The sequence below is a fragment of the Lepisosteus oculatus genome, chromosome 5 (genome assembly GCF_040954835.1).
Source record: "Lepisosteus oculatus isolate fLepOcu1 chromosome 5, fLepOcu1.hap2, whole genome shotgun sequence".
Taxonomy (NCBI): domain Eukaryota; kingdom Metazoa; phylum Chordata; class Actinopteri; order Semionotiformes; family Lepisosteidae; genus Lepisosteus; species Lepisosteus oculatus.
Window position 1 is genome coordinate 18492025 of NC_090700.1, and position 25422 is coordinate 18517446.

The following is a 25422-nucleotide window of genomic DNA, read 5'->3' on the forward strand; positions in this document are numbered from 1 at the left end:
CAAATTAAGTTATATACTGTGTGTATATATACTGTATATAATCAATTTCCCTTCGGGATCAATAAAGTCTTATCTATCTATAATTTTACAACCGAACATGTTTTAAACTATGTGCGCTTTCAGAAATGAAAATGTTTAACTGTTCAGAACACTATGACATCGTGAGAGTTCCGAAGTGAACAAAGGGCAAGGTACCTGTTTACTGTACGTGGTAATACTGTGGGCGGAAAGGCAAATCAAATACTGAGAGTTCAGTAAATAGTAAATATCGCATGATATGAGGTGTAATTTAATTTACGGTACACGCTGTTTCTTTAGGCAAACGAGCGGTAAACTTGAATAAACTTTGAATTCAAGGTTTGGTTCCTCTAGCAGCGTGAGCTGTCACTGTCCTTTCAGAAACACACTTGTCCTTCCCAAGTAAGAAGGGGAATCTTTATTTTAACCGTGCTAATCTTAACTTCAACGCTTCTGATTGGGTTACAATTGCCAGCAACCATATAACAAGGCGGAGCACCTGCTAATAAGTCTCACAGGATCCGATACTGGACGGTTGCCTTTACCTTGAAATTACTGGATAATCAAGCGCAAAGGCGAGTTTGAATTGGACATTGTGCATGCCAATCTCCGCGAACAGCTCAGTGCCTGCTCTTTGTTTTCCCTGGGTTTCTCTCGCCCAGCGGTTTCCAAAGCCACAGCTCGTGGAATATTTGTAGGCGCCCGCTATTGGTGAAGCGTCTTCATCTGTCAAATACGTAGGCGGGACTCGGTTTGCTGCGGCTCCTGGGCTAGGGAGGCTGAAACTGCACTTCTCTGTTTCATAGCAAGAGCATCTCTTAGCAAGCAGTCACAGTAACGGTGTCTCAGCGCCAGGATCGGGAGAACTGTGGGACCTGACAAACATCACCATTCGCACAGGAGCGTATAATTCTCCACTGTTTAAATTGCACGCCTCACCTGGATACACCACAGTCTTCATAAGGAAAAGAAGCGAGACGAGTTGCCAGCTCACTTAGCTGAAGGAAAGGAGAAGAATGATTCTCAAGCAGCATTTACTTATTCTTTACAGCTTCTGTGGGATCGTTTTAAAAGGTAAAGTAAAACTTTAAAGTTAAACGACTTGCGATATAGGTTTTGGCCAGACTCTTCAGACTTTTCCAATTATAATCCTTGCACGTTGGATGCGAGAGGGTATAGGGGTATTTTATAACGAATGCTTTAAGATGTGATGGAATGACAATTCTAATGTTTTCATTTGATAAAAAATGCATTTTGTTAGGCTGCAGGCTCCCAAAACATCATCGTAATTAAAAGCAAAATAACGTGGAATGTTCTTATTTCGCAAAAGACAAAAGCATAAGATTAAGCAGTTAAGCATTGCGTAGCATGTATTAACGCTAATCACATTTTAAGTAATTGAAATTAAGCAAGTTATCAGAGCATTTCTTTGGACGATTATATTAAAATGGAGGTGAACCCCTGATACTGGATACAGTATTTTCCTAGTTTAAAAAAATCAAATCTCAGAGGCGAAAGCAGTAAAAATGAAAATGGTTATACGTTAACTTGGGAAAAATCTATAAAAAAACTTACATTTTTTGTTTGCGGGTGATGAGAGTATTTTTTTCTTTTTGCTGGTTGTAGATTTTAATGAAGCGTTGTTAAAGGATAGGTTGTGTTTGCTACTTAACTAGCGCATTAACATTATGCTAACTGCAACGGGATCTGGGCTTTACACATTGAGCATCAGGATGTTCCATCATTTACGGTGCATTAAATGGATGCATTTCATTTATAATGATGACATGCAGCAATTTATTAAACTTTTAAGTTAAGTTCTTAAATAACCACAATAAGACATGTAAGATACTGTGCATTGTTATAGACAATTTAAAAATGTGAAGGAAGGCACTATCACTGAAACTAGTGTGAGATGGGATTCTCGGTATCTTCCGTACATTTTGTAGAAAGTGAAATTACTCTTTTGTTTGTTATTTAATATATGCATTGAAACCCTCTTATCTTGTGTGGATAATTGCTTTATGGGCATTCATTTGGAGGGTTTAATTGGTAGCTTTTTACCCTTTTATTTGTTTTTATGGTTTAAATTGTTGGCATTCCACATGGATTCTTCGCTGACCTGAATATGGTATTTGCAGCAGTCTGCATCTTGGGGTCGTAGTAGCATAAGCTTTTATTTTTCTGGGCGGCTCAGGAACGATTCTCTCTTTGATTCTGTCAAGGTTGATCTGTGAACCAGCCTTTCCTTTACCACAAATTTAAATCTACAATTATACAATACGTACAGTACCTGTGTATAAGGTATTGGAAAGTATGACTGTTTCCTGCATTTTACTGCTCTCCATCTATCCATGTTGCTCAAAAATAGTATTTATGCTGAACACTACATGATATAGTATACAGTACGTATGAACTGTCTTTGCTATTGATACTGTATGAATTCAATGACCTCTCTCGAGTACTCCATACACCTTAGCGTAAAAGTTAAGGAATCGTCCACGCACGTAAACAATACCAGCGTCCAAGGTCAGAATACTAGTAAGTGATTTAGGCTACAGGATATTTTGTTAAAGGTCTTATTTGAATGTTTGAAAGGGTTTTAAATATTTCTGAAAAGAATATGAGGCGCCCCTCTTCAGAGCAGTGATGATCGTGGATGATAGTTTCGAATTAGGCTGATTTTGACAATGAAAACGCGCACAAAGAAAAACAGACCATATGACTATTTTACAAGTCAGTATAAGTCTTTAGTCAAAGTCATTAAAAGCGTTTGAAAATGTGGCTTTTTATCCTTTTGTCGATTCACTCTGTCCCACCAATGCCTTAAGATGCAAAGCCACCGCCCAGCAATACGGAATGGATTTCATGTTTTCGCCAGTTATCTTTCTTGCCATTTTTTTTTACTTTCTAAATTCTGCACTTAATAAAAAAAGCTTTATTAAGGAAACATTACAACAATTTTCTTCATCTTTCAAAGTGAACACGGGGCTTAGAAAAGTTACTATTAGCAATTGCTGGTATGGTGAAACGTGCCTCGTCTTTCAAATGTGTAACTGATGGTTTCATCACCTTGTCAACACATTCGAACTAAAGGTGCATAAGGTTTTTTGCGATGTTAGTAACCAGCAGCAATTTAGCGTTGCTAGTGAATCTAACCATAAAGTCCGGCCACTGCCTAGTACAGTACGTCAATGCTACAACTTCATTTGTTCGGACCCGTCTCTCCCATAACATTATTAATAAAGATAAGCGAAAAATAATCTCGAAAACAAAACATACAGTACTGTAAGAAGAATACCCGTAAGATGTGGAGGAAGTGAATAGTGGCGCTAGGTTAAATTTGTAACATTCCCATATGCAGTGACACGGTTTAAGGATACTGGGTTACTAAAAAAAAGGCTGGAAAAATAAGTTAGTCAGCCTTTCCCGAGAAAGGCCTTCGCAATCTGTAATCTGAGTTAATTAACGGATTTTGATCGATTTCAGCTCCAACCATCACAGGGATGCGAGAACGGAAGGAACACATCATTCTTATATCCCCTTTCTGGCTGATATTGACGCTACGCCCTTTAGAATAGGTTGAAGTTCCGCAAGAATTCTTCTATCTTACGTTTAGCTCGTTGCTGCTTGTGATGTTGACTGTTTTCAAGGTGGCAGAAGTTACTTCTACAGGATTGAAGACATCAGAACTAAAACGTATTTTGAAATGCCTGTGATACGTGGTATTTATATTTGGTGTGCACAGCTTAAAGTGACTAATAAGCTGCGATGCCCACAGTTAAGTTTTTCATTTCTGTGAATACACTATTAATCATTGCTTTATTTTTCTACTCAGTAGATTTCCTGATCTTTAATCCTGTCATATAAATGAGTAAGTGAAATGCATTGCTTCCCCCCATTTTTATGTCAGTGTCATGAACTGTGAAGTGGTTTTCAAGTAACTTGGCTTGGGGAAAGGTTATAAATTATTGATCTGGAGATGATTCATTTCTCAAGTCTGGTTTGCAGGTGCTCTCTAGGCTTTTATATTTAAAAGCCCGAAAAACTTATGTAACGAGACAACCTCTAAAAGCAAATTTCAGAAAATCCCACAACATCGCATATCCTCAATGAAATTTGAATATTGTCACATACAGCTGTTGACTTTCTACCAGCATAACAGATGGTACTGGGTTCTAGTAGAATCCTAGAAGCACTGTCTGGTAAAGTGTTAGCCAGAGCAGGTTACTGGACAAAAGATTAGGATGTTCAATGTCAAATGTCAATTTGACATAGAGGTTCAATTGGAACAGTGTTTGCAGCAGTAGTTAATATAATATACTTTATTCTTGCTCTCTATAAATTGTTCTGTGTTAAATGGTATCCCATTTTAATAATACAGTATATCACAATCTCAAAAGTATTTATATTTAAATGAATTAGTTAAATTGTGTTTTATTTCAAGAACTTTATCATACTGCAAGTATACATGCAGGCCAAACTCTGCAGTCTTGATGGCGGACATAGTAAGTAGAGCCATTGTACTTTGGAAGGGCCATACAAAAATGGGATCTTTCCAATCCATGCCACTGCAGGATAATCAGTACCTTACTGTATGTTTTATGTTGATTGTGTTAAACATTAAAGAATTGCCTGTATAAGAAATCTTCAGTGTAACGTTATTTTATGATAGTTCAAGTGGGTACCTGCATCAGCATACATAGGCTGCAAAGGAACAAGTAATAGGTTTATTCCATGCTAAAAAGAGAAGAAAACAAAACATTTCGTAATCTACTGTTCACACGGTTTCAACGTATTTGAAGGGCTCTATGGCCAAAAAGTTGTGTTTTCTTTATCTTTTCAGCATGGAATAAACCTATTATTTGTTATTTTATGCTATCCAGGCACATCTATTTCTTAAGACAGCTCTGGGACTTGAAACACCATATTACAAGATTACATAATCGGTCTAAGTTCTAAGTTTTTCAAGCACATAAACCTCTCCAAAGCTGCAGAAAAAGGTACTGTTAAAATTAATTGTGCTTGTTAGTGGAGAAATATAGCCTCGATTTGACAGTTCAATTGCATGTTAAAGTTTAAAAATAAAACATTGATCATCAGTTGAAGAAGCAGCAATATCATTTATACAAGGTTTATTGCATTACAGTCAACATGCTATGGGGTGCACCTTGTGTACAGAGGCACCACAAAAGGGGTAGCATCTAAGATGGAGAATGGCCTAAGTGTTGAGAATGACACTCTTCCATGTATACAGAATATATTCATATCGTAAATATTGATTGATGTGTCCTTTACAAAACAGTTACATGTGATCTAAATCTTACGATAATGCCCAGCAAACAACAGAGTCAGGTAAATAGAAAAGATTTGTACAGTATATGATTCAGACGTTGACGGATACGTGATAATTAACAGGTTTTACACGTAGGTAAGAACAATAAAGGATAGTTAATGTGAGGTGCAGAATTAAGACATAGTGGGGAAAAGAAAAAAGAAAAAAATATTTCCAACATCTAAGCAATGGAGTGTAAAATGGAATGATAGGTTACATACTCTAGTAAAGAATGTAGTATACAAATCAAGACAGGGTAAAACTGTACAATGCATTAGTTAGATCACATCTAGAGCCCTTCATACAGGTATACAAAAATCCAGAGAAGTGCAACAAAATTCATTCCACTCTTACTGTAATGAAATGTGAAGACAGGTTGAAGAAACTTAGTTCTTACAATCTTAGTACAGTACACAATATAGAGAGAGATCTAATATTAAAGTAAACCAACAAAGTTGATTCCAGTGGTTATTCCAGGTAATGGAAAAGCTGTGGAGATATTAGTGGAAACTGTAAAATTACATAATAGAAAAAAATATTGAGAGCTTTTAATATGTGGAGAGCATTTTCCAGATTGTTGGATGCTGTGATGGGAAGTGGAGAATTACACTTTTAATGTGGGAGAATATTTCACAAATATGTTCTGCTTGTAGTTTACCTCAGGTAACACTGCCTAATAGAACCTTAAATAACCTGCATTTGTTGCAAAAAAATATAATTCAATTACATACTTAAAGCATCAAATTCAGGTCAGGGTCATTCTGTAGCCTATCTACACTTGTGGCACAAGAACTATGCTTTTAAAGCTGTGACTGGGCTAAATCCCAGTGAGAATGTATGGTAGCTTGCTAGGGGCTTTTGACCAGCTTTAAAAGCAAAACCTTTTTAAAATGTCAGTAAAATCTTAAGTTATTTTAGGTTCAGCTTTTTGTGTATTAGATACTGTGTGTACAGTATATAAAATTAAGATGCTATTTTCACTTTACAGAAACGTGGATTATCCAGTGTAATTTTGATACTCAATGCAATTAGTGTAGACAGAGCTTTTATCTTCCAGTTTGGCATGTAAAGTTTTAAAGTATTTGCTGTCTCTAACCAACACTTGGCATGGTCCACTTGGGAATATTTTGTATGTTTCCACATCTTCACATTATTTTAAGGGTTTAAAACTACATGTTTTTGAAATTCTTACATTAGGCAATTTTCCAACTATTGAGATAAGATAATGATAGAAAAATGTTGCAAATACAGAAAGCGTAGCAACTCAAATTTGTAAACTCCAGGAGAACATCAAAACTGTCTAACTACACAGCCCTACTGATTGTCCTCTTGGGTTTGTGTAACGGTGATATCTTTGTAATGTAAATGTCTTAAGTGTTTATAATGTGACAATTGAGTGTCTGGCATGGCTAACAGTAATATTGGCCTTCCAGTTAACATTTTAGCTCCCATAATCAACCCACAATGTTAGAGCAAGCTCTGTGAATATTACATTGTTTTGTGGGGGGGCTGTGCCGCACTTTCATTTAAGGGCTTGTTTATCAACAAGAAAAACAAAATAATGTCTGTTACTGTACCTACTTGATGAAACACTCCTTTTAGTTGTTATGGTAATCTCAGTTTCAGGGAAGTCCCTGATTTTGGAAGGTTGGCAAAAATCCTGGAATGAAGTGTTTCTGCCCTGCCGTGGGTTACCTAATCCCTGTAGAATGACTAGGATGTTGAGTGCCAGTCACCATTTTTTTCCCTTTAAACTGCAGTACTGTATGCTGTATAAATATGCTGGCAAGAGGAGACCGCCATGTCTGTCAAACTTCGTTGCAACTGTAGTGTCTTCAGATCACATCTATAGTACATGGGTAAGACAGAAAAACATGTATTTGGACAAGTGATAAATACAGTCATCAGTTGCCGGTTTTGTTGGCTGTCATGCATTTTTGTTTTTCATTAATTTCTTGGCCAACACATTGGAAAAGGGTGTTTTTCAATTTCAGTTTTTCCCCTTTGGGTTTCCATTTTTTAAAGAATTAGTTTTAATTATCAAGGAATATTCTACAGATTGCCTCATGTCAGAATTTGCATTATGTAGTTTGCTCAGAATTGTCAGGGACAAAAGCAATCATGGCAGAATAACGACAAAACAAGACTAGACCTGCAGAATTTATTTCCTACATAATAGCAGTTTTTCCTCAATGTATTGCATGCAGTGTCCTTTCTGTTCCCTCCTCCCCATCTCTAGTGTGACACCTGCTGAGATATTAGGAATTTCCAATGATCAAAGAAGCTCTTTTGTTCTTTGAGGTGGAAAAAAAAAGTAGAATGAAAGGTTATTAGGAGCAGAAAGTATACTTCTTCAGAATAGTGTACACCTTCAGTATACTTCAAACTCTTTAGAGAATGAGCTTTGAAAAGATCATCTGTTTATATTATATAGAATTTACAGTGACAACACACCTTACAAATTGAATGGGTCTTTGACCCTTTCGCATAAGCAGAACACAAATAATGTAATGCTTTTGATTAAGCAAGGATATCTTACCTCTGATTTCCCTCCCCATGGAGTTCCACTTATTAATTTTTTTTTAATTAAAATGATATTTCTGAGAATATTCAGGTGTTTGTCTGCTTAAAGAGCCTGTAAGGTTTACTTTTACAGTAAGATTAATTAGTTGCAATCAAATTTGTTTCAGCAAATTCTTCTGCTTTCCAAAAGTAAAAATGGAAAAATGGCCTGAAATACAATAAATTGAATATATGTTATGCATACAGTATACGAGATGCAAAAAATAGTATTTCCATACACTGTAGTTATGCTTATCGATAATTTTGCCATGGATCCTATAACAGGCTCAACATTGCCTGCTTTGCTATATGTACAGTAGAACATGAAAATGGTTTTGTGGCTTGCATGACACCAGTTACTGTACATGAGTTATTTTACACTTTGATAGAAAATTGGTAATTCAAAAACTGAAATAGTGAATACTAGGAATGGAGTTGTTTGTGGTTTCATAAATGTAGAAAGGATTTGGTAAACCAAACATTTGGTGCATATGAATAAATTAACAGTTTTTAAAACCATGTCATTGGCTCTTTAGGTTATTGGAAAAATGTGCATTTCTCTCCTTGAAATGCATTTGGCAAATGAAACATTTCGGACCAGAAGTCCAATCTTGTGTAAAACAGTGGAGATGACCCCTCCTTTGTTTTTAAACAGTGCAAAGAGTGATGGTTAACAGAAATCTTTCTGCCAGGTAATGTTTTATTGAATGGTGCATTTTATTGAGAGTTGCATCTTTATCATAACTTACTCTCAGTAAGCATTTAAAGTAATAACTAATGTATCCTTATATAAATCACATTCTTAAGGTGATTTAAGTTTGATCTAAGTTTAGGTTCCTGCACTGTCAATCATACAAAAGTACAGTAGATAAAGACATCTTCAGGACACAAAACCTAGACCATCTCCTACGTCTACAGTAGCAATGTCAATCTAATACCATGATTGTTTAAATACAATATAGACTGAAGTAGAAGTAGGAATAAAGTATAACAAAAAGTCTAAAGACAAATACTTAGTCTGGAGCATTGTTTCTTTTTTAAAAGAGTCTGCCATCTTGTCAAGGGGCTGTGTATCTATTAAAATAAATAAAACTGAAGCAAAACAACATAACAAATACGATTTCAGACTTCATTACCAGAAAAATATTTTTTCTTGACAGAAGAATGTATAAAGATACACTTTGAAAGATGTTGTAAGTCTGTGAGACAACAGCCATAATTGGGATCTGTCCATTACAAGGACACATCCATTCAAGTTTTCAGAATAGAAAGTGCAATAATTGTCTTTGATTTTGAATGCATTTTTCTCACGAGTAGGAAGCCTTTCAAACAATGATATCTGCCACCAGAGGTCATCTATATTCATTGGCAGGTGAGGATCAGGAAGAAATGGGGTCACAAATAAAACCCTGTGTTATTTGGATATGTTGTGAAGTACAGTATATTAAAAGAATTTTCTGACATTTGACTATTCTGAAGTTTATAATTGATCTTAGAAAAATCTTTGTTAGATAGCTAAGGGAGTTCATTAATGTTAAAGGGAAGAATATAACACATGGTTATTTAAAAATACTTAAGAACTTGTGAAAATAAGCATATTTTCTTAATACCAGTTACATTACATGATTGCACGAAATTGCAATTTTTAAGAATAGTTGTATGGTCTTTGCATTTTGTAACATGAATTAAAAGTTGGAATTGAGAAAAAAAGGTGGAGAAATTCTACTGCACTATTAATTTCCCGTAAGGTTGATCTACCGATGTACAGTAGCTCTGCAAGTTACCATTAAAGAAATGTTCAACTAGTATACAGCACTAGGTGGAAGACCTGACTTAACGGTCGTTAATCAGAACCTATTGTATCTGTATAGTCGTAGGCCCCGGGTGAGCGGACAGAAGCACCGGTGTGAGGTTAACAGGGACCAAAAATACAAAAAGAGTGGAAAAAATGCAACAAAGGCAAAAAGAACGAGTACTGTTGTGCCACATTACCTCAAGATAGGCTTACCCTATATAACGGGGTCCAGCCTGGTGACCAGCAGTGACCAGACTGGACTTACCCTATTTAGCGGGGTCCAGTCTGGTGAGAAGGCGTGTAAGGTAAAAACAAAACAAGAACTGAATGCATTACAAAAATGCGTGTGTATGCCTGCCCCAGTGAAAGTGCGTGATGGGACAGGCAAAAAGAAAAAGAAAACCTTAAATCAGTTGCAATATCCTCCTGGGCTGTCGGAAAAAAAATCCCCCTTTCCTACTGTCCCCCTGCTCGTCCAGTCGGAGGGTGTCCAGTGTGCCTTTATAGGCCCAGCCCAAGTGTAAAAATCTACCTGAAGGCGTTACTTAAGATGTATCCTAATTAACCAGTCTGAAAACCTTTGACATGTACCCAAATGTACAAACGGTAGAAAAGCACTTTCAATTACACTGGGCAGCTTGTTCTAGTCACACAACATTTATGTAAAAGACAAACTGGTGTACTTCTGGTCCGAGTTCTAGTTTTTCCATTATGTCAGTAAATACTGAAGGCATATAGATTATTCTGATTTGGACATTGGGGTCCTGCATTCATTTTTAGTTCACAACTATTGTAGTTCTTATGGTTTATAGACTTATTTAGTGTATGGACCAATAAAAGTTTGAATGTGTTTCAAATATGAAATGCTCAGGTGACAGTAATTTTCAGCTATGAACTGGCATATTTAAATTCAATTTCAACTGGTGTGGTTACTTGAACAGGACATTTTTGGTTACTGGAAAAAATACTGTACCATCATACAGAAAGAGAATGAAAATTAATATACAAAGATAATAGATTTTTGTTCCATACTTCACAATAGTACATTAGATGTGGCCCTTTTTCCAGGAGATCTCCTTTCTTTTTTTAGTGAAAGTGGCAAACCAATATAAATAGGTATATTACTAATTTCTGTGCAGTCTGCATTGCAGATATCTGAAATTTTGACAGGATTTGACAGGATTTTGACAGCCTGTTGTGTTTGGTTTATAGGGTGGTAACACCATCTGTTGCATGTGGGCTGTAATTTCACACCTAGAGCAACACTGAACAATCAATTAATCTTGAACATGATGCAAGCAACATAAGTATTTATGAACAGAATAACTGTGCTGAATAAATATCGGAAGCCAAAAGTTTCCTTGTCCATTACTAACTAGTCTGAGTTGTTTTTTTTCCCTGGGTGCCAGTTTCATAAGCTTTGTCCATCCATTTTCTGCTGCAGCACTCTTATAAATATATACATGATAAAGCGGAAATTTGGCATTGGTTTAATGTAATAATTCTACTTTTGACATTAATCTAAAACAGTAATCTGAGCCAGTGGACAAATACCTGAAAGACAAATAAACCTAACATTCGGATGTTTGACAGATAATTTGGTATAAAACATTAAATGGCACCTCCAGGTTTGCACTGCAAATATGACTTAGTGCAGAGAAGGTGGACATATAAAATGCTCAGCAAAAAAGCCCTCTGCAACCTACTTATATTATATAATAGGGCTGTCCAGGACTAGTCTAAGATCTTTAAAATTCAACTGACAATACCTAATCCTAAAGAACAATTAACATTAGTTTGGGTTGTTGTTGTATTGAAGACTATCGTATAGTACAGTGCAGAGCTCTGTGAAATTGAGCACTTCTGCAGTGCAAGTTCTTTATTTTCTCTACATGCACTTTGTCTGATAATGGTAATAAGGTTTAGTTATGAGTATGTTCCGAGAAGAATGAGAGTCCAATTGCTAGAAGCTTGCAAATCACTCAGGTTGTGCAAACTTAGGTATGTGTGCAATTACAGTTCTTTACCTCTTAAAAGAGCTTCCTAATAAGAGAAAAGATACACTGGACAGATTACAATAGCTGAAAAGACAAATGTTTCTATGACATAGTCAATTAATATGGACACCTACCCTGGGGGAAACTGACACATTAATTAGGCTCTGTTTGGAGTCCGCAGATGACAGAAAAAAAATGTAAATGAGACTTGATTTTTTTTAACCTGAATTTCTAACTCTTATAAATTAAAGATCAAAGGAATAAGGTTTTACAGTGGAAGTTTGCTGTAGTGGCTTTCATGCTATCTTTTTCTGCTCATACAATAGATGGAATACAATATATTCCTCTTTGCTATATTGCACTCATGACATCTCTCCTCATCAAAACAAAAGTGAAGTGTAGATTAAATAGCAGTGATACAGTATGCCTGACGTTGTAAAGGTGTTTAACTTCTGTGTGATGGGTGATAAACCCACATAGTATCAGATTAGGTGTTTGTTATAAGGCCAAAATGAAAAAAAAAAACTATATAAATGATGCCATCATAGAATACTGATGTATGCATCCAGGGATACTTGTTGATATTTTTGTGAAATAAACATACCACACTATTTGAACGTCTCACTCCTAAGTACATGTGAAGCCAAATGTCACCATAATGCAGAACTATTCATTTATAACACGAACTAGAACTGCTTGTACAGGTGAAGGAGCAAATACAAATGTAGCCCAACCTGTGTGCTTCATCTCCCTACCATCTTAGCAGACAGAAGATTAGATTGATCTTTTTCAGTGACCATTCAGTACTGCCCTCATATCTGGAACTGCCCTGAAGGATAACTGGTTGTGTTGAATTTTATAAAGGGGAATAATATTTCACAGGACAAGACAGCAAGGTCCTCTGTCTTGTGTCCTCAGTTGCATTCACATGGACTCTGGAGGTTAAAGCACAAAGGGCTAATGAATTAACCTGCCACAACAATGACTTACGCAAGGCTCTCCATGGAAAATGAGACTGTAGTGAAGGAGAGGTTGGCATAAATGGGCTTTTCTTATTCTTGAAGTTTTTTTTGCTTCACATTGCTAGGGCAACCTGGGGGAGCAATTCTGAAATTCTACAGCAGCTCGTATAAAACCAGTGTTTGCTCCCGAAAGAAAGGACACTCTCTGAAGTTTTTTTTCTTAACTTTGGAGTCTTCTGCAATTTTAAAATCAAACTGCGTTCCTTTTGTCTTTGGGAGTATGATCTATAAATTAACAGCTTAGCAAAGCCCGTTGGAATGGAGAAGATCTGTATCTAAAGCCTGCGAGTTCTGGTCCTAGTCTCTAATAAAATATTTTACAGCATGAGCAGTCGTGCATTACTTCAGCAGTATATCATGAATAATCTAATACAAGAAGTATTTTCAATCCATTTTCAAATCAGCCTGCCAGACCTTACTGCCTTCAGATAGCATAACCTTTATAGAAATGTGTGGAGTAGAGGATTTTATCAGAGCCTGTAGAATAAAGAAAAAAAACTCCAGTTGAGTACTGCATGAATATATGTTGATGTGCTTTTATTAGATTAAAGCTGTCCATCCCTAAATTGTACAGTGAGATTCCTCTTAAAGTAAAACCTATGATGCTTTTTTTATTACAGAAGTAACAAAGATGCCTAACCACCTTTAATTTTCTCTTCACAACCCAGACAGCTAGATACTAGATTTACTAGTACTGTGGTGGATGGTTTTCTTCTCCACCTTTGCTGAATTGAGGTACATTCAGGTTGGAGTTAAATTGTTCTGTTTGGTAGTTTTCAGTTGGACTGATCTGAACTGAGTGAAACTTAACTGTGGGGAAATGTTTGAAACTCAATTGTGATGCTATATCTGCATGAGGCCGTTGCGAAGGACTCAAGTGGAACAATTTATAACGGTGGAAAAAAAGAAATGAACTGCGACCTGGGTTCAGTGAATGCATACATAATGGGCTTTCAGGATTATTCCCTTGTGCACTGTTGTGTTGGAGGCAAATATCAGTAGACAGAAAACCTTAGCACCATCTGTCTTGCACTGCCACATTACAAATCCATTATAAAGAATGCATGAGGGGGAAGAACAGCAGGTTTTACTTATTGATTGGACATTAAAGGAGCCAGAAAGTGTTTTCATACTGGAGAAATTATCAGTGTTGGTTCTCTGCTTCGTAAACAAGGCGACCGTGCATCAAGTTGTAGTGAGACTTTATAACACTGTTCTGATTACAGCCGCCTCTTTTATTTGAAAGGAATCAATGTCCCCTACATTACTCAGACATTCCTTTCTTCATATAAAAAAAGTACATCCAATTGTCTTTTTGGTCTTTGAAATTCAACAGCAGCTTTCACGTTTTTGCATGAGTAAAGAAATGAACATAGTAAATACCTACAGAATACTGTTTAAGAAATTGCAATTTTACATATGATTTAATTTTCATTTTAAAACTAAGTGATAAGTGATTAAGTGATATTGCCTTTGAATTCTTTTGTCACTAAAATGTGTTTGTAAAATACTTTTCATTAAGTAACAATCTCAAAGTTCGGGGGTGAATTAGGGATTAAAGTGTTCTAGCCGATTATGGTCAATAACCTCTTTAGGGCCCAGAATAAAACAGGATTTCTACTCCATTTTGCAAATCTCAAACTCAATGCTTAAGAGCATCTTTACAGATTTAAAAATCTTTTGCAGACAGAAACCAGAGGGCATGTTGGGGATTTGCCGTTGGTGACTGGAAAAATTCAGTGACTCTTAAATGTGGTTATAATTAAACACTATAAGAGAACATGGCAGACAAATTACATGTTTCATTTCATAAATAAATTATATTGTCTCTTCTTCAAAGTAAAATTAAGCAATACATTTTTAAAAAAAACTTTTAGAAGCATTTAAAGAAAGTAAAAGCAATATGGATTCCTCATATTCTTGCCTTAATTTTACTAGCCATTACAACTTGACTCACCAAAGCCTGGTGTTTCCTCATCATGCTCTGTATTCATCAGCTTTGGTTTTTCTTTGGTGATTCAGAAAAACTGTTGCATGTGGCACTAGATTAAAGACAGGTATTTTTTCCATGTGTTAAACATCTCCTGAATAAATTTGTGGGAAAAAAGTGCCTTTTACTATGTAGATTTCTAAATTGTAATACCTTGGTGTTGTTTGGGGTTTCAGGTCACTGCAGATAGCTGTTCCATTTAAGGCTCTGGGATTTTCTACAGATACAGTTAGTTTCCAGGTGCAGAGTTATCAAAAAGGAACAAATGTCTAACTCCCACTGGAGTTCCTAACTCAATCAGCAAATCCTGTCTAAACAGCCAGATATTTAATCCCTTTACTGACTAATCAAGGCAGTATTTAAACTACTTCACTTAAGTAGAAAGCCTTTGCTTTTAAATTTCAGTTCCAAGCATCACCATTGTTTTTTTTTTTTAATATATTTAAGAAAATTCTCACAAATCCAATCTCAAACTACAGGTCTAAAGTTGTGTTTGCCACACCCTTTTATACTCTGAAACACACCCTAATTAACAACATCTGTTCCTCCTAGCTCAGCAAAATACCAATCCTCCTGTTGCTACAGAGCTGTAGAGGGTGGAGGCCTCTTAACATTCTTATACACAATACACTACAGTATGTCTATATCCAAGCTCCACAACATACAGTATACTGTATATACACAATATGTATGCACTGTATGTAATACGATATTCACTTTATTGCAAACTGATTTATTGTATCATGGGGAAATTGAATTTAGGACAATGAACTACTAAAAAAGTCCATCATTATGATCATACAAAACCTTTACAAGTGTCTTGTAAAAAATAGGCAGTTTTTCTTCCATTTTAACTTTGTTTCTTTAACCACTAATACATTTGTGCAGCAGTAAATTTCAATGGTACTATGACACATTCCTTGTCTATATTTGAGACCAAATAACATTGTCTTCACTAAATTCTCTTATATTTGTACCATGTTTTAGTAAGAATTATATACAGTAATAGTACAGTAAAATACCACATTAAACACTCAGGAAAACACAAAAGGAAAATACTGAATATTTGGAGAAATACAATAAAAAGTTGAATGATAAATGCCCTTGTTTTCATAAATAAATTTAAATATATGAATAAGTCTCTGTTACCTTTTCTTGTTCCCGATGGCAACTGATATATGAAGAGAGCACATTTTCTTTCATCTTGTTTTTCTCTACATTACCACATCAATAGGTTTTTCATAGTAAATTTTCTTTACTGGGACAACACTGCATGTCCCCTTCGTTTCAGCACGGACTCTGCCATTCAGAATTTTATTCCAAATTTGTCAGATTTCTTTGTCATGCATTGTGCTCAGAAATACTGTGATTTTCTAGAAAATCTTCCTGCCCATTGTAATATTCTTTGCTTTGTTCAATTGTAGAAACTTGTTTTTTTCTTGTCATCAGTCCTGATGGCAACTTCCATATGAAGAAGGTTTTTTTCTCCCTTTTGCTTTGTATACAATCACAATAATGGGTTTTAACAAGCATTACCACAATATAACCTGATCTTGTCAGATCCTTGCTGGCGTGCCAAAGTAGTACAGTGGTAAGCATTGCTGCCTCACAGTGCGGGAGTATTATGTTCTGGATTCTGGAATTGGGGCATCTGCGCAGAATTGTTATATTCTCCCTATGTTCATGTGGGTTTTTACTAGGTGCTACAGTCAAAAGACGTATAGTACTTGTAGTTTACAATTTGCCCTGGTGTGAGTGACTATTGGCATTTGAGATCCGATGGCACTGTTGGTAAGAGTAGGGGTGTGACCCTCGGTGTCCTGACTAAATTCCATTCTGTTCTTGTACAAATTGCTTCCTGGCATTCTCCCTTTACTCAGTTGCTGCAGTTGGGATGCTGGTGCCAGGGCCGGATTTTGGTATTCGTAGGCCCTAGGCACTTTCACTCCGAAATGTGCAAAATGAGATATAAACACCAATTGAATTACTGTATGTCAATTGACATGATGCACTTTAAACTATTCTAATGCTAAACCACGTGACTGATGGAGCGACAATCACTTTCGATACTTCTAGTTTCTTGACCAGCCGCTAGATAGCATGTTATTATTGATTTGGAACACCTAGAGTTGATCGCAAGCATGTTGTTTCAGCTTGTTTTTCGTTAGTCCCTAATGTTTCCCTCCTTCATAGGCCTAACAAATTTTGTAGGCCCTAGGCACTGTGCCTACAGTACCTAATGGGAAATCCAGCCCTGGCTGGTGTACAATTGGTGCTGTGGTGGTTAAATCTTTGTTATTTGTTCTTTGAGATAATAAGTGGTACATTAAAGCAAAGCATTTTCTACTTTCCACCAGTCTTAAAATAAGACAACAATAAAATAAGAAAAAAAATCTTTATTTTGGTTTGACCATCTCATATTCAATAATGCACAAATGAAAATTATAGATAGACTTCAATATAGGGTACAGACTAGTTGCAATATATATAAATAAAAGACTCCCTTGATCCCTGTTTTTAAAATGCCGAATAAAGTGAAGATTATTTAGGCAGAATCTTGTTTTGAGTACTAGTTGACTTCACAGTTATAGGATATGCATTGACAAATGTTTTCCATTTTTTCAATTTTCTGTATTTTAACATTTAACATTATGCACAGTTTTAACTGTGTTTCATTAGTTAATGATTAATCAGCATGTTTTTATCATGACTTGAAGAGAGGAGTGTAAATTAAAAATTAGACTTGTAAATTTACATCTATAAATTGAATCATCTTGTGATTGAATTTATGCAAATAGAATATTAAAATCTTGTGACTTTTTTGCCAAAAAAGTCTGCTCTCAGTTATATTTCCTAATCCTAGATATTATCTTATATATATATATATGTACCTACAGTACATCCAGTTCTAAATTAGACTCCCTTACAGTATTTGAAGGAATGTCTTTAATTTACGAGACCGTCTGCAATCCGTCACCATGTGGTGAAATTTTATTCTGTTAATGGGGTTGCCGTGATACATCCTGAAATTATTTATGTTGGGCAATTTGAATATATTTTTGATTCTGAAGGGCACCTTTTTGCTTTACAATGTTATTTTGTTGCAGACTGTATTGAATCTGTGGGCATAAAAACAATATATATATATATTTAAAACTTTGAAGTCTGATGTCTTCAGTGTGCAGATTATCATCAATTAATATGAAAAAAGATCAACCCCAAGAGTCCTGAGATTTGTCTTATGTTTATTACATCTATTCATTGAGCCCTGAACAGCATGCAGTTTTTCATGCTAAAGTATGTTGTTTTCCAGTTCTGTTAATTTTAACAACTATGTGTTGTTCAAACAATAAAATGTAATTGATATTGAAACACACAAATTCTGTTCGAATTAAGAAAACATGAGGATGATTTTCAGGGACCTAAAACTATTAACAGAATTGTTTTTCTTTATCTATAGGTTTCTAAATAAATTAATAAGAAATAGATTTTACAATGTCAAATTGGTATCCAAAGAAGAAAAACACCACTCAGCCATACGTTTATATATCATTTTTGTGTATTGTTTCTAATGAAAATAATGTACAGCAAAATTCCCAAGCTGTGTGGTTCATTGGATGTATTTTTGCCTTTCATTGGTAGTCTAGAAACGTGTTCACCCTGAAGCAAAACATGGGAAGATATTGCCTTAGGATGTGGTGCCTGAGGAATTCATATGGAAATGTGATCTGAGGTGACAGAACAGTAGAGACCTGAATATATCAACAGATGTATTGAGCAGCAAGCAAAACTGTTTTTTTAAGTAAGCAACAACATTTCAGAAGTTTGTCTCTGAGCAAGTATAAGTATCAGAAGAAGTCAAAAACAATCTTTTGGGCTCAAAATTAAAATAGAAATGCATAGGAGCTGATCCAGGGTGGAAGTGAACTTTTGTGTTTATGGCAGATTCTGAAGAGCATCTTATCAGACTCGGTATGTGCTACGAATGAAACTGTAGGTTCATTTTATCCCATTTGTTATTGTGACCTTTGCGAGTTTCTTGGTAATCCTTCACAGGCTCATGGAGGTGGGCAATTTACAGTTTTTCAGTGTCATTTTGAGGTGCTCTTCCCATTCTCACCTCCCTTAAACCAGGTCATCACTTAACACAGGAATTCATTAGTACTGATAATATAACAGCCATGTTACAAAGTAGATTCTGTAGTTTAAGACCAAGAATGTGTGACATTTTTAAATACATTATTAAGCCATAGTTACACAACATGCACAGATATTTTTTTTTCATGTTCTGGTAACTTTTTAAGTGGTGACTTGGATGCTGATGAAGAGTATTTTGAGGTATATACTTACGTGTTGTTTTTGAGTGGACTAGTTCTAAACAGAAATGCGTAAAACATTGGCTTGGTGCATGGTTTGTAATGGAGAGTGCATTATTCCAGTGTTTCATATTTTTTGCAACATACAGCAAAAATACAGTCTGAACAGAGACTGAGAATATTGAGGATCAACTTCGTCCTCAACTATAATTTGCAGCAGATAACCTATTTTGTTATATAGTATATAACATATAACATAGATAATACTGTATTACTATACTGTACCTAAAGCAACTGCAGTATAAAATGTCAGTACATAGCTTTTTATAAAGGTTAAATGTATATAGAAAATTTAATGCATCATTTACAGTAAATATTATCTATCAATGGTAGAACAGTAAAAATACTGAACTATAAATACTGTTGTAATCTTTCTCTTTCTCTTTTTAGTAATCTGTACACCTTTCCAGTACAGGTCATACTGGGAATAATCCCCTCAACTATGGAATCCCTTTGAACATCCCCACTCCTTGGGAAAGTAATCAATCAGACCTAATTAGTTTGTACTTGGAATGCATGAGAAAACTGGAGCACTCATATGCATGGGGATATGCAATTTACACACAGACAAGCACCTCAAAACTGGAAATAAACCCAAGACCCTACAGCTATGAGGCAGTAGTGCTAACTGATATACTGCCCAAAGTAAAACAAAATGGACCCTCTATTCAGTATGAAGCTGAGTATCTGTGACAAAACATTTCCCAATAAAGCTTAAAGTCACTGTATTAATGCTTCTGATCCCAGAATTTACAACTGATAAAAGAATTAGTGGCAGCTCCATGGTCTTGTTTCAGAACTATTAATCTACTGTAGGGAGGCCCCTGCCACCCTCAGTCTTTGTATCTAAGCCCTGGGTTTAGACCTGCTTCACAGCAGGTATTCCCATATTGTAAAACTGAATGTGGAACAAAGAGAGATTAATCCATTAGAAAAACAACACCAGGAATGCTAAAAATGAACTCACATACATCACCTTGGGGATTTAGATCCAAGTGTAACTAATGAAAAGTTTTTTTTCCCTGTTGTTTCCATGTCCCCCAAAACCAGTACACCAAATCTTAAAAACCAGAGGGAATTAACTAGAGTTTTGATTTACCTACTTACAGTAAATATCACAAAGTATTAGCAGAAAGTGCCAGATGTTCATTAGCAAAATCCTTAAACCAGTAAATCAAATTGAATAAAAAAGGAACAAGGTGTTGAATAAAAAAAGTAGGAAAATCAGCAGTAAACTGGTATAATATGCCAATCCATACACATCTCAATGTCTGAGTGTCTGAGTCTAATTAATACATTTAAAGAACTGACAGCTTTTAAATGAAGTAAAATAGGATGTGCATGGTGAAATGATTACAAGGTATTCCTGGAAGGTTGGTTCAGCAACACTTTGGCAGTGTGAATTACTCCTACTAAAGTGCTAATTATAGCACTGAACCTGGAGTTTTGGGTTGTGATCTAGTTCATTGTGCCTGCCTTTAGTAATGTGATTAACTTTTTGTGTGAAGAGACATCTTTTGCGTAGCATTTCTGCATGTTGGCCCAGAAACCAACAGGAACAGATAGAGCTGGAGCAAATTGTAAGTGTAAAGATTAAGGGCACACAAGCAAGTACAATTTAATACAGTGTGTATTAGTAAGATTATAGGGTTGTAAAATAATTGATTTATGTCTTTAATTCAGTGCTAGGAACAATTTAATGTAATCAGAGGAAGAGCAAACCTGCAGCTATAATTCCGGTATGGTTGTGACTCACACTTAATATCTACAGATTGTGCATTGGGGAGCAGAAAGGGATACAGTATTTCACTGGGAACGTTTTTGACCCTATGAGCCTTTTGCCCTTTCAAGCTGCAACAAGACAATCTCAAAATGCCCATGTACTAAAAAACAGTGCCCAGTCCACCTGTATATGTTTAAGGGAGCTAGCACACTGGTGTTATTGTCAGCCAGTAAGCATCCTGGTTAAATCCTCAACCATTAGGGGATTAAAGTGCGGTTTCCAGAATGTAGCATAAGTGCAATTCTCATGTTACAAATGTTGAAGTTTCTCATTATTGAAATTTCTTCAGTTGCACAATGTTGCTCATTAAAACCTCTAACAGGAGAAAGAAGTAACTGAAATGTTGTCTTAGAGCTTCTTCTGCCTAACAATAAATTACCAGTTAGTGGTATGCAATGTTGCTTATCACCTTCTTTTTACCAAAATCTCAGGGCATATAATTTAAAGACACTACAGCCTACCGGTTTGCTTAACCTTTAACGGCATACATTCTTCCTAAGTAGTTATATATTTTTTATTTTTTTATAATCTAATAGCATTTTGGTCTCATGTGCTGAATCTTTGTAATTATTTGCATATGTAAAGACCCTCTGCAATATGTCTCATAGTATAAAATGAGTCTCTTATGGTAACAACACACCCTCGGTCTCTCAAGAGTGTTAAGGTTCCCCATGGAAAGGGGATGCCTTTTTTTTTTCATAGGGGGTGTTCTCTAGCTTATCTTGGCTGTTCTGACTGGTTTTTCAGTTGAGCTTCTGACAATTTGATGCGAGGGTCTGAATGTGTACTGTATGCTTCAATCTTCACATTCTGGGGATACATCTGGTACTCTGATAGGTGGTGAGTTCAGTGGAATTCCAACCAAATATTACATTAACTGTATCCCTAACCCTGACCCAAATATCCCTATCCTCATCCTAACATTGCACTAACTATATCCCTATCCCCGCACCACTCTAACCATCTCTGAAAGTGCATTTATCATAAGTACTCTGAATGCATGATGGGTAAAATTACACAAAAGTTTGATAGTAATTCTTTGAGCTGAAATGAAAACAAGCATTGACAAAAAGTGTTGGTTGGCAGGTTTTATTAGTTTTACAAACTTTTCCATCTCTGTATGGATAAAGTAGAAAAGGTGTTAAAACTTGCATGTGCTTAAATGCCTTGTTTCTAAATTGCATTCACTTTAAAAGCCATTTAACACTTGTTTAACAGTTAATTAGAGCCTCTGGCCTTATGAAGCTGTGAATAACATTTAATAGTTACCCTCTTTTGCTTATTTTAAATCAGACAAGGGTAGTTGGCAACAAACAATTATCTGATTTAATGTAAAACTTAGCACTCCACAGCCAACTGCTTGAACCCTTCAGGGAGTTTTCCTTCTGAGGAAATTAAATGATTAACTGATTACTTTTGCAGCTGCATTTTGCCTTGATTTTTTCATTAATTTTCTCAGTTTTGGAGATCAACTGCTTCTGAAGAAATGTCATCCAAAACCTTAATCAGTCCTCCACCTTATTGATGAAATTAGTCTGGGTTCAGCTTTTTCTTCCAAAATAAATTACTTGCTTAAAATATATTGTTTTAAGAGTCAAAATGAGAAAATTGTTGCATTTTGCTCCCTGTTTTATTTTTTTCTTTACCTGAACTACCGTACCATATCTGACTTAACATCAAAATGGTTTTTGGGGTTGTCACCTTCAGATGTTTTATTCGTTTTGATCATAGTTTGAAATTTGCAAAATTCATTTTCAACTTTACAGAATGCATAAATAGTCTATCAGTCTTTCTTATGTGGCTGATAATGGAATTGCAGAAAGAATATAAAAAAATAAGGAAAACTAAATTAATCTCTTATTAATTTCAAATAACTACTATTAAGATAACGATTTGGACCATGCTTGTCTCAGAAAACTGCCTAGGAAGGAAATTCTCTTGGGCATATTTACTCTGAAACACACTATAAACCTTGCATTACACTAAAGTGCCAATAAATTTGGCACTATTTGCCATTAAATTTGTCTGTAGTGGACTGACTGCATTCTTATGCTCTGAGTTGTTTTTGGACTTAGATTAAAATCTAGAGGTTTGTCCAGAGGACAAACACAAGGACAAACACAAGGACAGTAAAAAAACAAGAATAAATAAAGCATGTGTTTTGCATGCAACAACAAATTTGTATTAGCAAATGTATTTATTGACATTGAGCTTTTGTGAATGGAGTGATGTATTAAGCATTTTGCAGAGTGTGAAGTGTTAACAGAAAGAAAGAGGTAGTAATAGTAACTGAAAAGTCAAAAATCATTTTACTGAAATATACTGTATACAAGCAACATGCTGGAGTTTTGCTCCACTGCGACCCTAAATTAGAAGAAGCAGTTAGAAAATTAATTAATAAACTGTTTACAGTATATACAGTAGTAAATTAACTTTTTGCCTCATTTTAGTAAAGTAAATACTTAATAAGTAGGTGGAATAACTGGAAAAAAAACCAAATGTACTGTTGCTTTGAAAGCTGCAGTATTATACTGTAAATTTCAAGGAGATCGTATTGTGACAGTTAAAAGTTTGAAAGGGTCAGAACGATTCAGCCATTATCTTAACTTGATGACCTTAGGTATCAAAGAAATTAAGTGCTGGAAGACAACACATCTTTATATAAGGGTGTGTGGGTGTAAGGCACCAACAGCCAAGTCATATTGTGGAAGCCGATTGGGTGAGGTCATTAAAAGAAGAATGTTTTGATGTGTTTTCCAGATCAATAAGCTGCTACAAGATAGACGTTAAACACAATTTAAGGAGGCTTCAATTGCTTGTTACCTCTTCTGTATTCCAAAAGATTTTGCATAGCCTTCAAAGAACAAATTAACCAATGTGTATTAAATGAATTAAAAGACATTCCAATCAGTAATAGCTACTGTATATCTATAATGTGCTGTTATATAAAATGGTCTAATACAGTATATATTCATGGTATCAGCACACTATAAATGGAAATTTTGTAGAATAATTATAAACTGTCTATAGATACATTGTAGTATTTCTACTAATCCAAACCAAAACCAAACCCTAAACTCACTAACAAATTATAATGAATAAATCAAAATTATAATATTTCTATATAGTATTGGTGCCCTCTATTTTTGCACAATGTTGAATTTGAGATACATATTTCTTGATTCTGTGGTTTGTGGTAATTGAATATCTGAAGGAAACATTCTTATTTGGAAACCAACAAACACATTAAAAAGCAGGACTCATTCTGATGCTATTAAGCTTTCACCGTTAAATTAAATGCTTACCCACGTGTTTTATGGTTAGACTGATATTACCATGTATTAACATGCGCAGGGTGTGTACATGAGTCAATGTAATAGCAAAGTGTATTATAATATCAATAAATGCAGATGTGAAAGTAAAACATTTAGGCTTCCTTGACAAATGATCCTGGTGTCCAGTCTTTTGTATCATTTAAATTATCTTTGGGCATCTATAAATGTTAAAAGGTCATTGCAAATGTTAATGTTTATCCTTCTTTGCAAGAAATTTGGGGTTATTATTTTTGATGAAAAGTATCAGTCATGATATAATCAAAAATTGATTCTTGCAGTAATTACAGTATTGATTCTATTTTAACAGGGCCATTGGTTATCAAAATTACAGCTGGGGATTAGAGATTAGACAAGAGATGACCTTTGCACTGCATTTGTTCATAATATGTCCGCTGTTATTACAGTCATTGTGTTTAATGTGTTTCGTGCCAGGATATTTAATTAAGAAAGTGTCACTAGCACAAGATTGATCTGAGTTACCTTGTGTTTATGACCTAGCTGTTTGATGCAAATGGCTTGTGAAGTTATTGGTCTTATGCGTAAACAAAGCTCACTGTCACAGGGTAATCATACAGGTACACATACTGTAAATCAATAGATTTGAGCTGAAAAAAATAAATCTTGCAATGATGCCAAATATGTATGTGTGTATGAATGTGTTATCTTTCTAAAGGAAAGGCCATGTACAGTATCTCTCTAATTATCTATAGTATTTAGTCTAGATTCAAGAGGCCATACTGTATGTTTCTCAAAATATCTCTGTAGTTATTGATGATATATAGAGAATTTAAAAAATATATATTTTATATACAGTACAGCAGTTGACTAGCTGTTTTGCAGTGTGGGAACCTCTGTTTTCACCATTAAGATAAGGCTTAGATAAGATCTTTATTGTGAATCCTCTTCTTAATATGACCTGGGCTTTGTGCTTTGGTCAGCACAGAGAAAGATTAGATTTCCTATGGGACTCTTTTAAGTGACCATGCTTTCCACATTATGCTATATAGGATTAAATAATTTATGCATAGAAAGACTGGCAGATTATACATAAAATGTGGATGAAGTGGATCTGCAGTTCATTTTAAGAACATGAAAAGTAAAGGGAGGACAGTGAGGCAGTCTAGTGTATTTGATTTTTAGTAGTCAATTGATTTGAGTACAGTATGTCATCCAGTTGATGATACTGTAGGTGGTACTGTGGTTGGTGCT

General features: G+C 35.3%; 1 protein-coding gene across 5 annotated transcripts in view; it reads left to right on the forward strand.

Annotated features, from left to right (window-relative positions):
- The first annotated feature begins 692 nt into the window (after positions 1–692).
- LOC102695255 (cell adhesion molecule 2) overlaps positions 693–25422 on the forward strand; it is a 698483-nt gene continuing 673753 nt past the window's right edge. For 2 of the 5 annotated variants that reach the window (XM_015342014.2, XM_015342016.2), the window contains exon 1: positions 693–1092. In XM_015342014.2, the coding sequence (XP_015197500.1) occupies positions 1035–1092 (58 nt within the window). In that variant the 5' untranslated portion in view covers positions 693–1034. The remainder of the gene's footprint in view (positions 1093–25422) is intronic. The other 3 variants (XM_015342017.2, XM_015342019.2, XM_015342020.2) reach the window with 2 other exon arrangements.